Consider the following 13931-nt stretch of genomic DNA (forward strand, 5'->3'; position numbering starts at 1 on the left):
TTTCAATATTTGTTTTTATAAGATTTCCAATTTCAAATTTTTCTCTCTCCCCCCTCCCCTAGACAGCAGGTAATCTGATATAGGTTTTATATATATATATATATATATATATATATATATATATATATATACACACACATACATGCATATATATGTATATATACATATACATACATACATATATATACATATATATGTATATATAAAATAACATTAAACATATTTCTGCATTAGTCATGTTATAAGAGAAGAATCAGAGCAAAAAGGAAAAACCTCAACAAAGAAAAACAACAGCACCCAAAACAAAAGAAATAGTATGGTTCAATCAGTATCCGTATTCCACAGTTCTTTTTTTTCTGCATTTAGAGAGCCTTTTCCATCATGAGTCCTTTGGGACTTTCTTGTACTGTTGTATTGGTGAGAAGAATCTAGTCTATCACAGTTGATCAACACATAATGTTGATGACACTGTGCATAATGTTCTTCTGGTTCTGCTCACCTCACTCATCATCAGTTCATATAAGTCCTTCCAGGTTTCTCTGAACTCCTCCTGCTCATCGTTTCTTACAGCACAATAGAATTCCATTACATTCATATACCACAGCTTGTTCAGCCATTCCCCAATTGATGGGAAACTCCTCAATGTCCAATTCCTTGCCACCACAAAAAGAGCAGCTATAAATATTTTTGTACATGTGGGTCCTTTTCCCTTTGTATTTTTTTTTAAAAAGACACATTCCCGCAGGAAGAGAAAAGACTGCTTGTAGAGTCATGGGTGAGGGGATGAGCTGAAGAAATATGAAGAATTTAATAAGAATTTACAAAAAGAGTCAGCCTCTATTTTCATAGGATGAGAGGGACATAGATTTCTAGCTGGAAGAAAAGAAATGTTCATCTTTCTCTAGCTGCTTTAAAGGGACACACCCTGTGTCTTGTTAATACTGCATGGGTTTTAATGAGGGTACTTTCCAAACCTGCCGTGGTCTGTTTTACAATTCCGAAAGTGTTTATTAAGACTGATATCATGTAGGTGTTAATGGCTTTAAGTATGTTCTTACTATTTATCTGTGATTTTAGGATGTCAGTAATCCTGAAATTATCCTGAATCCTATTGTTATTATTGTTATATTCACACAGTGACTCAACTAGCCCTATAACCACAAACAGAAGAATACATACACATACATACACACACAGGGGCACCCTGGGACAGTTTATAGATAGAGAAAATCACACTGAGGGGAATCTATCTCTCTTGTAGGTTTCCAAATGCTCAAGGTTTAGTGAAATCTCAAAAGCCCTTTGATGAGGGAGATTTTCTTCAGCCCCTTCGTTTTCCCTCTTCTCCCTACCCTGGCTCTCATCCTTTCCTTCTCTGCATCTTTGGGAAATCAGTTCCATGTGTTTCTAGCTCGTTTGTATGGTAAGCATCAGAAGAGGGATTCAGTGAAAGCTCTTTGATGTCTGAAGCCAGCTTGGAGGGGTTCTTTTGTTGTTGTAAGTCAGAAGTTATTGTTTCCTGTGAGCCAATACAACCTAATCTCCCTTAGAAGTACCCCCCCCTTCCTTCACTTCAGTTCTTCCATATATAATCATAGACTGTCAAAAATAAAAAGGGCCTAAGAACATAGAATTTCAGGGTTAGAAAGGACCATAGAATGTCAGGGTCAGAACGGCCTTTTATTTTATTCTTTGTTTGGTTTTTGTGGAGCAATGAGGGTTAAGTGACTTGCCCAGGGTCACACAGCTAATAAGTGTCAAGTGTCTGAGGCTGGATTTGAACTCAACGTCCTCCTGAATCCAGGGCCAATACTTTATTCACTGTGCCACCTAAGTGCCCCAGAATGGCCTTTTAGAAACACAACAGTTTTGTTAGCACCTCCCCTATGAGGTCACCTCCAATCTACCCTGTCATGGTTTATTTGTACATAGTTGTTTGCATGTTATCTCCTCCATTAGATTATAAGATCCTCTAGGCCAGGAACTGTCTTTTGGCTCTATTTGTATTCCTGGGCCTTACCACAGTGCCTAGCATATGGTAGGCACTTAACACAAGTTTATTGACTGCTTGTTGACTTCACTTGTCTAGGAGGGACTGTAAAACAAAGAGCAGAGCTAGAAGGGAACTTATATCCTGGACTATCAGAGCTGGAAGATTAAAAATTGTCTAGTTCGGGGCAGCGAGGTAGCACAGTGGATAGAGCACCGGCCCTGGAGTCAGGAGTACCTGAGTTCAAATCCGGCCTCAGACACTTAACACTTACTAGCTGTGTGACCCTGGGCAAGTCACTTAACCCCAATTGCCTCACTAAAAAAAAAAAAATTGTCTAGTTCAATGCTGAGTGAAATGAGCAGAACCAAAAGAACGTTGTAACAACAATATTGTGTGATGATCAACTGTGATAGACTTAGCTCTTCTCAGCAATACAATGATCCCAAACTATGCCAAAAGAAGGAGATACTTTCCACATCCAGAAAAAGCACTATGGAGTCCAAATACAGATTGAACCATACTATTTTCACTTTTGTTGTTGTTGGGTTTTTGTTTCTTCTTTCTTGTGGTTTTTCCCTTTTGTTCGGATTCTTCTCTCACAACATGACTAATATGAAAATATGCTTAACATGATTGTAATGTATAACCTATATCAGATTGCTTTTTGACTTCCGGAAGGGGAAGAGAGGGAGGGAGAAATTTGAAACTCAAAATCTTACAAAAAATGAATGTTAAAAACTATCTTTACAAGTAATTGGAATAAAATAAAATAAAATACTATTTTTTAAAATGATCTAGTTCTACTCCCTCATTTTAAAGAAGGGGAAGTTCAATCCTTTAGGGGGTTTCTTCCTTAACTTTATTCAAGGTCACATAACTGGTGGGAAAGTCAGGACTGTGTTCCAGGTCATTAACCTTAAGGTCAATACTATTTCCACTACATCACGTTGCCCCTGTTTTCCTGAGCATACACCAGGAGACTCTGGGGGCTGAGGACCCTGACCCAGGAACCTGTTCCACATCTTAGATATTCAAAGGCTTTGGTGAGACCTGGGCAGAAAGGGAAGCATTTCCTGGCTGAAGAACACACATGTGTGTGTGTGTGTGTGTGTGTGCGCGCGCACATGCATGCTCATGCTCACTTCAACATTATGATGGACATAAAAGGTGTAAGGTTTTGGAGGGGTGGGTGTCCTATGCAGAATATGACTATATCACAAATGATAGGGTATTTCATTCAGTCATTTTCAGTCATGTCTGACTCTTTGTGACCCCATTTGGGTTTTTCTTGGCAAAGATACCAAAGTGTTTTGCCATTTCTTTCTCTAGCTCATTTGACAGATGAGGAAACAGGCAAATAGAGGTTGTGATATGCCCAGGGTCACACAACTAGGAAGTGTCTGGGGCAAGATTTGAACCCAGAGAGTAGTCTTCCTGACTCTGGACTTGGCATTCAATCCACTGTGCCATCCAGCTGCCTAAATCACAAGGCATCCCTCCTCAAAGTCACATGAAAAGTAGCCCCAATTCAGTGAGGTATGAAACTGGTCCTTCCCAGGCTCAGCTCTCAGCTGCCTCAAGTTCCATTCAGGCAAGGGATATATGTAAACATTTATGGCCCCCTGTTTATTGGAAACGCGTGCTTGCCTAGGGCTGTGATAATGTCTCTCTTGCATGTAGGCCCTTCAAATGGAATCTGAGGTTGCTACTCTTTCACTTCACCTCAGCCTACATGAAAGCAGGGGATGTGACTCTTGTCCCTCCAAAAGTATCAGAACCTCTTCTCAAATCTCTATCCACACCAGCTTTAATCACACTAGAAACAAATTTGGACTTTCTTTGTTTCAAATTGGACATAGGACATATATGACAATGGCAAGAGAAGATAAATCAACACTGGGTGCTTTGGTTGAAAGGAGAGTCAGCCTTTTTTCTTTCTCACATTTCCTTCTGTAATTGAACAGGAAGCAAGGTGGACCCAGTAATGAGCATCCCATTAGCTCCAGGTGCCAGAAATGAGCAAATGCTATAAATCAGGTCTTGAGTTATTTTTTTGTTGTTGAATTCTAGACTTAAGAAAGGGATGGAGAAAATGTCAATACTGCATTAAACTTATAGATGTGTCTTATGGATAGGGTTGGGTTTTTTTGGTTTTGTTTTGTTTTTTTGGAAGAATTGGTTGTTAAACATTTACCTAAATAGCCCCAGGGACAGGGGCTGGGAAGTGGGAACTACTGGGAAGTTTGTTTACATTGTCAGGGTTAGTTTAGATAAAGATTTCCCACTCTCCACCCCCCCCCCCCACAACTCTCAAAAGACATGAGTATTCCAGTAGGATTCAGTTCACTGGACGTTTATTAAGTGCCTCATTTTACAGAGTTTTGTGTCTTGGAGCTGCAAGCTGTGGTGAAACATAAATGAAGATGTGGTCCTTGCCCTCTGGGAGCTCACAATCTGGGAGATAAACCACAGAGAGAGAAAACGATAACCCACAGCATTACTCCAGAAATGGGTTCAAGAGCTGAATGAAGGTTTGAGGGACAATGGCCTTACCAGCTGGTTGTCAAGGAAGTCTTCTTGGGGGAGGTGGAATTTGAATTGTACTATAAAGGTAAAAAGCTGCACTTTAAAGGTAAAAATTTAACAGGCAAAGAAGGGCAGGGAAGGCCCTATGAAGATATGGAACAGCTGAAGCAAAGTCACAGAGGCAAGAGATGAAGTGGACCGGTTTTTCTAGAGTGTAGATTATAATAAATGGACAAAATATGAGATAATGCTGGTGGTCACTAGTTTGAGGAGGACATCAAATATCAGGTAGAGGAGTCTGAACTTTACTTGAAAGGCAATAGGGAATCACTGAAGGATTTTGAGCAGAAGAGTGACATGATCAGTTCTATGTAAGACAAATCTGAGTTGGAAAATAGGTTGGAGTAGAGGGATAGAGTGTAAGTGTGAGGCCTTTTAAAACAGCATTCTGGGGGCAGCTAGGTGGCACAGTGTAAAGCACCAGCCCTGGATTCAGAAGGACCTGAGTTTAAATCCAGCCTCAGACACTTGACACTAGCTATGTGACCCTGGGCAAGTCACTTAACCCTCACTACCGCGCAAAAAATAAATAAATAAAAGGACATTCTAATTTTCTATGCCTGGAAAAAAAAAGTCTAATGGATTTATCACTTGGAGAGAGAAGCTTGAGTAGAATGGTTGAAGCTGAAGTTATACTGAGAGGGATGGGAGAGAAAAGAGGCATTGGCTGCAGGTGTTTTCAAGAAGGTGAATAGAATACTAAACCTGGATGGAGCCTCAGAGATTGTTGAGTGTTAGCTCTTGGTTACACAGAAGAGCAAACAGGAACAAGTCACTCACATAGGCCACATAGCTTGGAATGGCTGGGCTGGGACTAACCTAGAACTCTTGGCTCCATCTTTGAGTCCCTTGTTCTACACCATGATGACTCTAGATCCACCACCCTCCTCAGATAGATAAAAGCTCAGCAAGCACACAGGAAATGATGTTTTGGGAGCCCTATGTCACTATAGCACATGAGAATTTGTCCTTCTATCCTCCCTCCCTTCTTCCTTCCTTCCTTCCTTCCTTCCTTCCTTCCTTCCTTCCTTCCTTCCTTCCTTCCTTCCTTCCTTCCTTCCTTCCTTCCTTCCTTCCTTCCTTCCTTCCTTCCTTCCTTCCTTCCTTCCTTCCTTCCTTCCTCCCAATCAGCAGACTCTTATATACTTACAATATTTCCATGCTCCATCCTGGGAGAGCTACCAAAATTAAATAAATCATTCTCATTGTCCTCAGGAAGCTCACAGTTATGGGTAGAGAGGTGTAAGACATGCAATCATAAGGAGGTACAGAGAGATTTTGTCACAGGGCTGGGGACAGGAATGGGATTTGATGTCCTCAGGAAGCTCACAGTTATGGGTAGAGAGGTGTAAGACATGCAATCATAAGGAGGTACAGAGAGATTTTGTCACAGGGCTGGGGACAGGAATGGGATTTGATAGAACAGGAAGGAAGGGATCACTCCCAGCCAGAGAATATTGAGGAAAGCTTCATGGAGAAGATAGAGCAAGGTGTCCCAAAAGTCTTAGGGCAAACTGCCTTAAGACTTTTGGGACACCCTGTAGTTGAACTTGGACTTAAAGGGTGGCGAGTACCTCAACAGCATTTTGAGGAAGGGCATAGAGAACAGTGGAAGCAAAGGCATAGTGGCAGGAAAGTAGGGGATGCTAAATTGTCCACTTTGGCTAAAGACTTAAAGAACAGAAAGGGGAGCAGTGTAAAATGAGGCTGAAGTAAGTGTGTGGAGAACCTACACTGGAGGGCCTTTGGAGGGTAGCCAGCAGACAAGGTAAGCAGCAAAGGGACATAATCAGGGAAGGACTTTAGGGAGATCAAAAGGAAACTCAGGAAGCAAAGAGAGAAAGGAAGGGTTATATGAGAAAGAAAAGGTGAGAGGTCATTCAGTCCATCCCTGTGACTCTAGGAAGGAAGATTTAAGAGAGAAGGCCGATTCCACTGATGCTCTAGCTTTGGTACCCAGCAGTCCCTGCAAAGGAAGCTGAGCAATGCAGTTAGAGCAAGGCCCTCTGACCTCTGGATGGCAGCATCTTCATTACCTGTTTGTTCTGCAGCAAAGGACTCTAGCAGTCAAAGCCCGGATGGTAGTTCGTACAAGGGTCAGTGCCCTGGGCCTTCTGCAAATGGTCTTGGATGCTTTTTGTTTCTTGAAAAGAGAACTGGACCTAGCATCCAAAGACCTGGGGGTCAGTCCTGGCTCAAACAGTTGTGTGATTTTAGGAGCCTGTCTCCTAATATGCAAAGTGGGAATATTAAGCCTTGTGCTGCCACCTTCCCAGGGTTGATGTGAGAGAAGACTTTTTAAACCAAGTCCTGTAGATGTGGGAATTGTTAATATTATACTGATAACCCCTTTGAGGACTCAGCTAATAAAAAAAAGAAATCTACCCCCATTAGCTCAGGACAGTGGCCCTGCTGCTGAGCTGTCTGTTTCCTACCAAGGGAGGAATAAATGGGATAATTAATCTGGGCAGGGGAGCTGTGGATGAGGGGAGGTTAGGTTCATAAGTCGCTCCCCAAGGTTGTGCCACATGCCATGGCCCATGCATGCGCCATCTTCTCTAGGGACCTGGTTGTGCCTCTCCGGAGCTCCTGGGCCTGCCGTAGCTTCGGTTGGCCTTCTTGAAGGACGACTTGATCTCTTGATTCACCATGTCCTGCCAGGCATCTCTGGGGCAGGAGACAAACATCAGAGGGGCAGGTGGGTCAGCATGAGAGGAGGAAGCAACTTTGGCAAAGAGGAGCCAATGCCACTCTGTACGATGATATAGGAGTGGTGGACTTCCAGCCAGGAGCCCTGGTTTCTAGCTCTGACTCTGATGCTTCCTGTTATGCCCTTGGACCTCATTTCTCTGAATCTAAGGTTCCTTATCTGCACAATAGGGGCTAATGACACCTTACCTCAGGGGCCTCATGGGATCAGATGAGAACATGTGTATAAAAGTACTTTTTAAAAAGCATAAATCACTATATAAATAGGGGCTGTTATAAGCATGAAATAATGAACAGAACACTAGCCTGGACATCAGGAGACCTGGGTTCAAATTCTGACTTGGCCACTAACTAATGTTAGACAAGTCAATCTCCCTTGCTGGGCCTCAATTTCCCTATTTGTCAAATGAAAGGAATTGAACTAAATGTTCTTTCAAGACCCTTTTGGATGCTATCATCTGTGTTTGCCGGTCCCTTTTATCTCTAACATTCTATTTGCTAAGATTCCCTTCCAGTTCTGCTTTCTGATTCCTTTCATCTCTAACATTCTATGTTCTAAGGACCCTCCCAACTCTGACATTCTGTGTTCTAGGGTCCCTTTTCACTCTGACATTTTGGTTCCCCTCCAGCTCTGGTGTTCTCTATTCTAAGGCCCTTTCCAGCTCTAACATTCCATGTTCTCCATCCCAGTCTGCACTAACATTCTTTGTTCTGGGGTTCCTGCCAGTGGACACTCTATAACTTGAGGGGACATGGCACCATGCATAGAGAAGGACTCCATGGGTCAACATCCCCCACATGAGACCCAGTGAGTGAGTTATCTTAACGTTGCATGCAATGTGCAAATAAAGAAGTGGGGAATTTGTTCCAGAGTTCACTGGTTGGGAGGTTAACCTAAGATGCTTCCATTGAAAGCTGGTAAACAGCCTTAGGGTCAGCCTCCTCCAAGAAGAAAGGCTCTCACAAAGCTGCCTGGACCTGGGTTATAAAAATACCAGGTAGGAACAGACCTTGAACCCAGGTCTTAATAGCTCTGATGCTGGATCTCTATCTACCATGCCACAATGCCTAGTATATAGCAGCTACACAATAAATGCTCATGGAATGAATGGATATAATCACTGTCCTTTGAATCATTAAGATATCAACATGTCCCAGGCAAAGAGTAAGAAAGTTGGAGAGAAGGTGTGGATTGGTTCACACAAGGGACAACACCAAAGAGATCCGTCCTTCCCGGGAGTTCAAAGCAATCTGGCAAACCCATTAGAGCTTCCCAGCTCCCGTCTCTGACAGGCCTGTCCCAATCACCTTCCACCCAAAAAGCTGAATGCACTTTCCAGATGTCATCATTGGCCTCTGGGGGAAGGCTGTGTCTGAGCCCGTGGCTGGATTGATGCATCAGAGTGAGGCGGGGGCATGGTGAGCATGTCCCAGTGGCAGAACAGCACTATATTTTGGGTGGGGAAGTCATGTGAGACAAACTTATTTCCCCCTCACAAAACATGATCCTCTCTGTAGTGCACTCACCCAGAGAGGCTCCCTGCTGACTCCCAAGCTTTGTGGTCACTGGAATGAACTCTATTTCCTACCTCCCATCTCTCCTGTTAGATTTGTGATTCGGGTGACCTCCAACTTGACACAGAAGGGTCTCTGATTTACTCTCTCTGATCACAACTTGTAACACATACTCTCCTAAAAAGTGGGTTACCCCTTTGGACCTTGTTGATTTCCCTTAGTCAGCAGCATACCTTAGGATCTGTTAACTCCAAACCTGGCTCCCTTTCTATCATAATACCAGTGTAAATAATCATAGTAGCTAACACATCTTTAGTATTCTCTAAGGTTTGCAAAGCCCTTTACCAATATCATCTGATGTTAAGTTCACAACAACACTGGGAGGAAGGTGCTCTTATTATTCTAAATTTATAGATGAGCAAACTAAGGCAGACAGAGGCTAAGTGACTTACTCAGGGTCACACAGTTAGTAAGTGTCTGAGAATAGACTTGAACTTAGGTCTTCCTGAAACCAGATCTGGTCTTCTGTCCAACTCACCACCTAGCTGCTTAAGATAGCACTCTCTGAACCATTCCCCTACTCTAGGATGTATTGAGGTCAGAGATCGGGAAATCCTGAAACCAAGAATGTACAAAAAGTATCCTTTGGCCGGTTGAGAAGTAATGAATTACTCCTGTGTGCTCTGGTCCTAATTGAATGGGGACGGGGTAGAAAATGGCAAACCACACCAGTATCTTTACCAAGAAAACCCCAAATGGGGTCATGAAGAGTCAGACACAACTGAAAAATGACTGAACAACAAGAAAGGGGGTAGGAAAGCTAAGATTTCAGGTAAATGCTGTCCCCTCTTTAGCCACCCCCCCTGCCCCTGTCTTCCTCTAACCCTCAGAGCTAGGTCCAAGGGGTTCTACTTGTCTTCCAAATCTAGGAGTGAAAGGGCTTTGACAAACATAAGTTATTCAGTCCCTAAGGCTATTAATCCCCAGTGCCATCACTGCTTCTTCAGCTACCCAACTTTTGTGAGGGGAGCCAGCAAGGAACTAATCAGGTAAAATTCTAACAGGGGTGTCACCTGCGGTAAATCTGTAAATAGGATAATCATGTTTGTCCTAGGGTCACAGAAGTGTTGGAAAGGAAAGGGCATTGTGAACTCTATAGGCCCTTAGAAATGGGAGCTGATACTTATTATAGACTGTATTTTATATCATTGCTACATTATTGTCTGCTCTTCACATGGGTACTATGGGGAGGAAGTAGGCAAATGGAAAGAAAGGGGATCAGTAGCAGCAGGAACCACCTAGCAAGCTGGGCCTGTCACTACAGCTCCTGTGATCGTGGCTCAAACACCACAGTGAGTAAGGAAGACACAAGGGGAGTAAACTCGAGAAAAACAGTGTGTGCCGGACCTGAGTCTCCCAGCCTCTACTAGTCTCTTTCCATGAGCATTCTAATGTTTACTGTGCAATCTGTCAGATTAACTAAGTCCCCAGAGAACTCCTTGTTACCCAGGTAATGGATGGTCAGTCCTTACCACCACCCTGTTGTTCACACATCAGTGCCTTTCCTGCTTTATGGGAGCAAAGATGTGGCACTAGAAGGGGCCTTAGTGATCAATAGCTCTACTGGCCATGGAAGTGCATGACTGTAATCCCTGCCATCAGTTAGGCTGATGCTAGTGGATCTCTTGTACTTGGGATCCCTGAGCTTCAGTGGGCTAAGCTGAAAGGGTGTCTGTATTCAATTTGGCATCAAGATGGGGAGCCTCTGGGAATGAGGCAGGGGTCATTGGGAGGGAGGGGCACGAAGTTGCCTATGGAGGGGATGAAACAGCCCAGAGAAGAAATGAAGCAGGTCAGACTTCCAACCAGAGTGGGATTGGGCTCATGAGTAGCTCCTGCTTTTTCAAACTGGGCCAGACGGGGAGACCCAGTCTTTTTTTTTCCTTTTTTTTAGTGAGGCAATTGGGGTTAAGTGACTTGCCCAGGGTCACACAGCTAGTAAGTGTTAAGTGTCTGAGGCCGTATTTGAACTCAGGTACTCCTGACTCCGGGGCCATTGCTCTATCCACTGCGCCACCTAGCTGCCCCAGACCCAGTCTTTTTTAAAAAATAGAGATAGAATTGTTCAGTTTCCTCATTTTGCATATGGTAAAGTCAGAGAGCATAAAAGACTGGCCCCAAATCACCTGGTTAGAGGCAGAGCCCGGACTAGAAAGCCTGGGCAGTGTGGTTGGACCAAAGCCATCTCCCCAGGTGTCAGAAACCACTCCCTGTCATTATGATTTTGAAGTCTTCTATGCTGGGAAGGGCAAGGAGAACATCCTGTGAGAATGGGTGTGTATTGGGCATCAATATTTCCTTTTCAAATTTGCAAATTGGAGTAGCCATCAACTTGTCTACCTTCTCAGAGAATTTGAAACTCAAATTTTTAAAAAAGTTACAATTTTTGTTTACATGTGAATGAGAAAAATGAGATAAATATTAACAATTAAAATATTTTTTAATTAAAAAAGTAATAGTGGGGGCAGCTAGGTAGCACAGTGGATAAAGTACCGGCCTTGGAATCAGGAGGACCTGAGTTCAAATCCGGCCCCAGACACTTAACACTTACTAGCTGTATGACCCTGGGCAAGTCACTTAACCCCAATTGCCTCACTTAAAAAAAAAAAAAGTAATAGTGTTATTTTTTGCTTTAAGATTGGGTAAGTGCTTTACACATCTCATTGGATGACAACCCTTTGAGGAAGGTGTTATTATTACCCCCATTTTAGAGATGAGGAAACTGAAGCTGAGAGAGGTTTAAGCTCAGTCACCCAGCTAGAAATCATCTGAGGCAGCATTTGAACACAAGTCCAGCCCTGTACCCATTATGCCACCCAGCTCCTTCAATAATACCCTGGCTACCTCTGGGTATGAGCCAGACTTTAGTTACAACATGCACAGCAATCAAACAATAGGGATTAATGGAGATCCCCTATGTGTTCAGGCTGGGGCTGTAGGGGAGACAGATAAAGCCCCTGAGTTACCTGATCTCAGAGAACTTTTACTCAGTGGTGTGTGTGTGTGTGTGTGTGTGTGAAAATGTATAGGAGTGCACTTGAATATGTGAATGTGAATGTTTATTAAGCATAAACATGTATAAGTCAGACTGTCTTTTGGAGGTAAAAGTCTATGTGTGAGACAGTGTAAGTGAAATTATTTGTAAAAATTGTGTACAGATGTGAATGGGTGGCTAACAGATGTTCCTGGGTGTGAATGAACGTGCAGAATGAATGTGTGAGTGTGAATGCTTAATACAAGTACATGGAATAATACTTTTGTTGTTCGTGAGTTGTTTCAGTTGTGTCTGACTCTCCGTGACCCCATTTGGGGGGTTTTTCTTGGTACTAGAATGGTTTGCCATTCTGTCTCCAGATTATTTGACAGATGAGGAAACTGAGGCAAACAGAGTTAAGTGACTTGCCCAGGGTCACATAGCTAGTAAGTGTCTGAACTCAGGTCCCCTGAATCCAGGGTCAGCACTATATCCACTGTACCACCTAGCTTCCTGTAATAATAATAATCAGAATTAATAATAACCAACATTAATATATAATCATACTGATTCACATGCTCATTTATAAAAACATTTCCCATTTATAAAAACATTCACCCTCAGACCAATATATATTCACACAGCCTCTCACACAGATTCATAGGATCATGGCACCTGCAGACAAAATAGCACAGCAAAGGGTTGGGGAAGCATCCCCCTCCCCCAGCCATTGGAGGACCGCCTTCAGGCACCCAGGCCTGTGGGGCATGGCGCCCAGACTCTCCGTCAGCAGGAAGTGCTCCCCCCACACCACACCCCCTGTCCAAGGCCCTATAGCCTTGGCACCCCTCATCAGCATCCATGGGGCGGAAGTAGAGACTGATGTAAGTTTCCTCTGCCCAAAGAAAACAATTGGGCCCTTTCAGAGAAAGCCCAGCCCTGTCTGGGGTCAAGGAGGTGGGGAACAGGGTCTTCCGCCCTCCCATAATTAATCTGTCCATTTGGTTTCCCCATCCCTACACCCTTCTGCTTAAGCCCTGGTGATGAATGGGAGGCCCTAGGGGTGCAACCCAACAGGAAAACGGTTAGGCCCACGCTAGAACTTTGTTTTTTATGCCATTCCTGCCTTTTTTCTCTCTCGCCCCAACTAAACGTCCCTACACTTTCTGCCTTTTTCCTCCCCTACTCCAGACTCCAATTTCATACTCTAAGAAACTTCCAGTGAGGAAGCCCCCTTCACCAATGAAGATTGGCACATTCTCTGCAATTTAAATTCTCAGAGAGTCTCCTGGGAGTTTAAGTGATTTGTTCAGGGTCACACGCCCAGTATATGTTGGAGTCAGAACTCAATCTCGTTTTTCCTAACTCTAAGGGCAGGTTTCTATCCATTATGCTACCTCTCAAAGACATATTAACAAGAGTACAATAAATGATGTGACTACAGAGAGTTATAGTTTAAAATATCCTTCTACGGCAAGGGCTCTTAAACTGGGGCCCATGGATTTCAGGGATGGACCTTGGATGGAAGAAGATGGCACTTTTACTTTCATTAACCTCTAGCTGAAGTTTTAGGGGCAGCTAAGTGGCACAGTGGATACTGACCTGGGCCTGAAGTCAAGAAGACTCATCTTCCTGAGTTCAAATCTGGCCTCAGACACTTCCTAGCTGTGTGACCCTGGGCAAGTCATTTAACCTTGTTTGCCTTAGTTTCCTCATCTGTAAAATGAGCTGAAGAAGGAAATGGTAAACCCATTCCAGTATCTTTGCCATAAAAACCCAAAATGGGGTCATGGAGAGTCAGACATGACTGAAAAATGACTGAACAACAATAACTGAAGTTTAGCATTTCCTTCAATTATTTAGAAACATTATTCTGAGAAGCAGAATCTCCTTAGGCTTCACCAGACCACCAGAGGGTCCATGACATAAAAAAGGTAAAGAAACCCTGGCTTGTGGATGTAGTAGAAATCTACTCCCCATTAGTAGGACTGGCCTAGGAGTAAGGGTGCATCACATAAAGCTTTCTTACCCAGTCCCCACCATTGACAATATCCTGTCTTTTGTCCAAAACCATCAAGGCTTTGTGGGTTCTGG

General features: G+C 43.4%; 1 protein-coding gene across 1 annotated transcript in view; it reads right to left on the bottom strand.

The window, feature by feature from the left end:
* Nucleotides 1–7137: 7137 nt before the first annotated feature.
* Nucleotides 7138–13931, bottom strand: part of GUCY2F (guanylate cyclase 2F, retinal) — a 65565-nt gene continuing 58771 nt past the window's right edge. The window contains exon 18 of the mRNA XM_043993705.1: nt 7138–7246. Coding sequence (XP_043849640.1) covers nt 7138–7246 — 109 coding nt within the window. The remainder of the gene's footprint in view (nt 7247–13931) is intronic.

This window comes from Dromiciops gliroides, chromosome 3, assembly GCF_019393635.1.
Source record: "Dromiciops gliroides isolate mDroGli1 chromosome 3, mDroGli1.pri, whole genome shotgun sequence".
Classification (NCBI taxonomy): domain Eukaryota; kingdom Metazoa; phylum Chordata; class Mammalia; order Microbiotheria; family Microbiotheriidae; genus Dromiciops; species Dromiciops gliroides.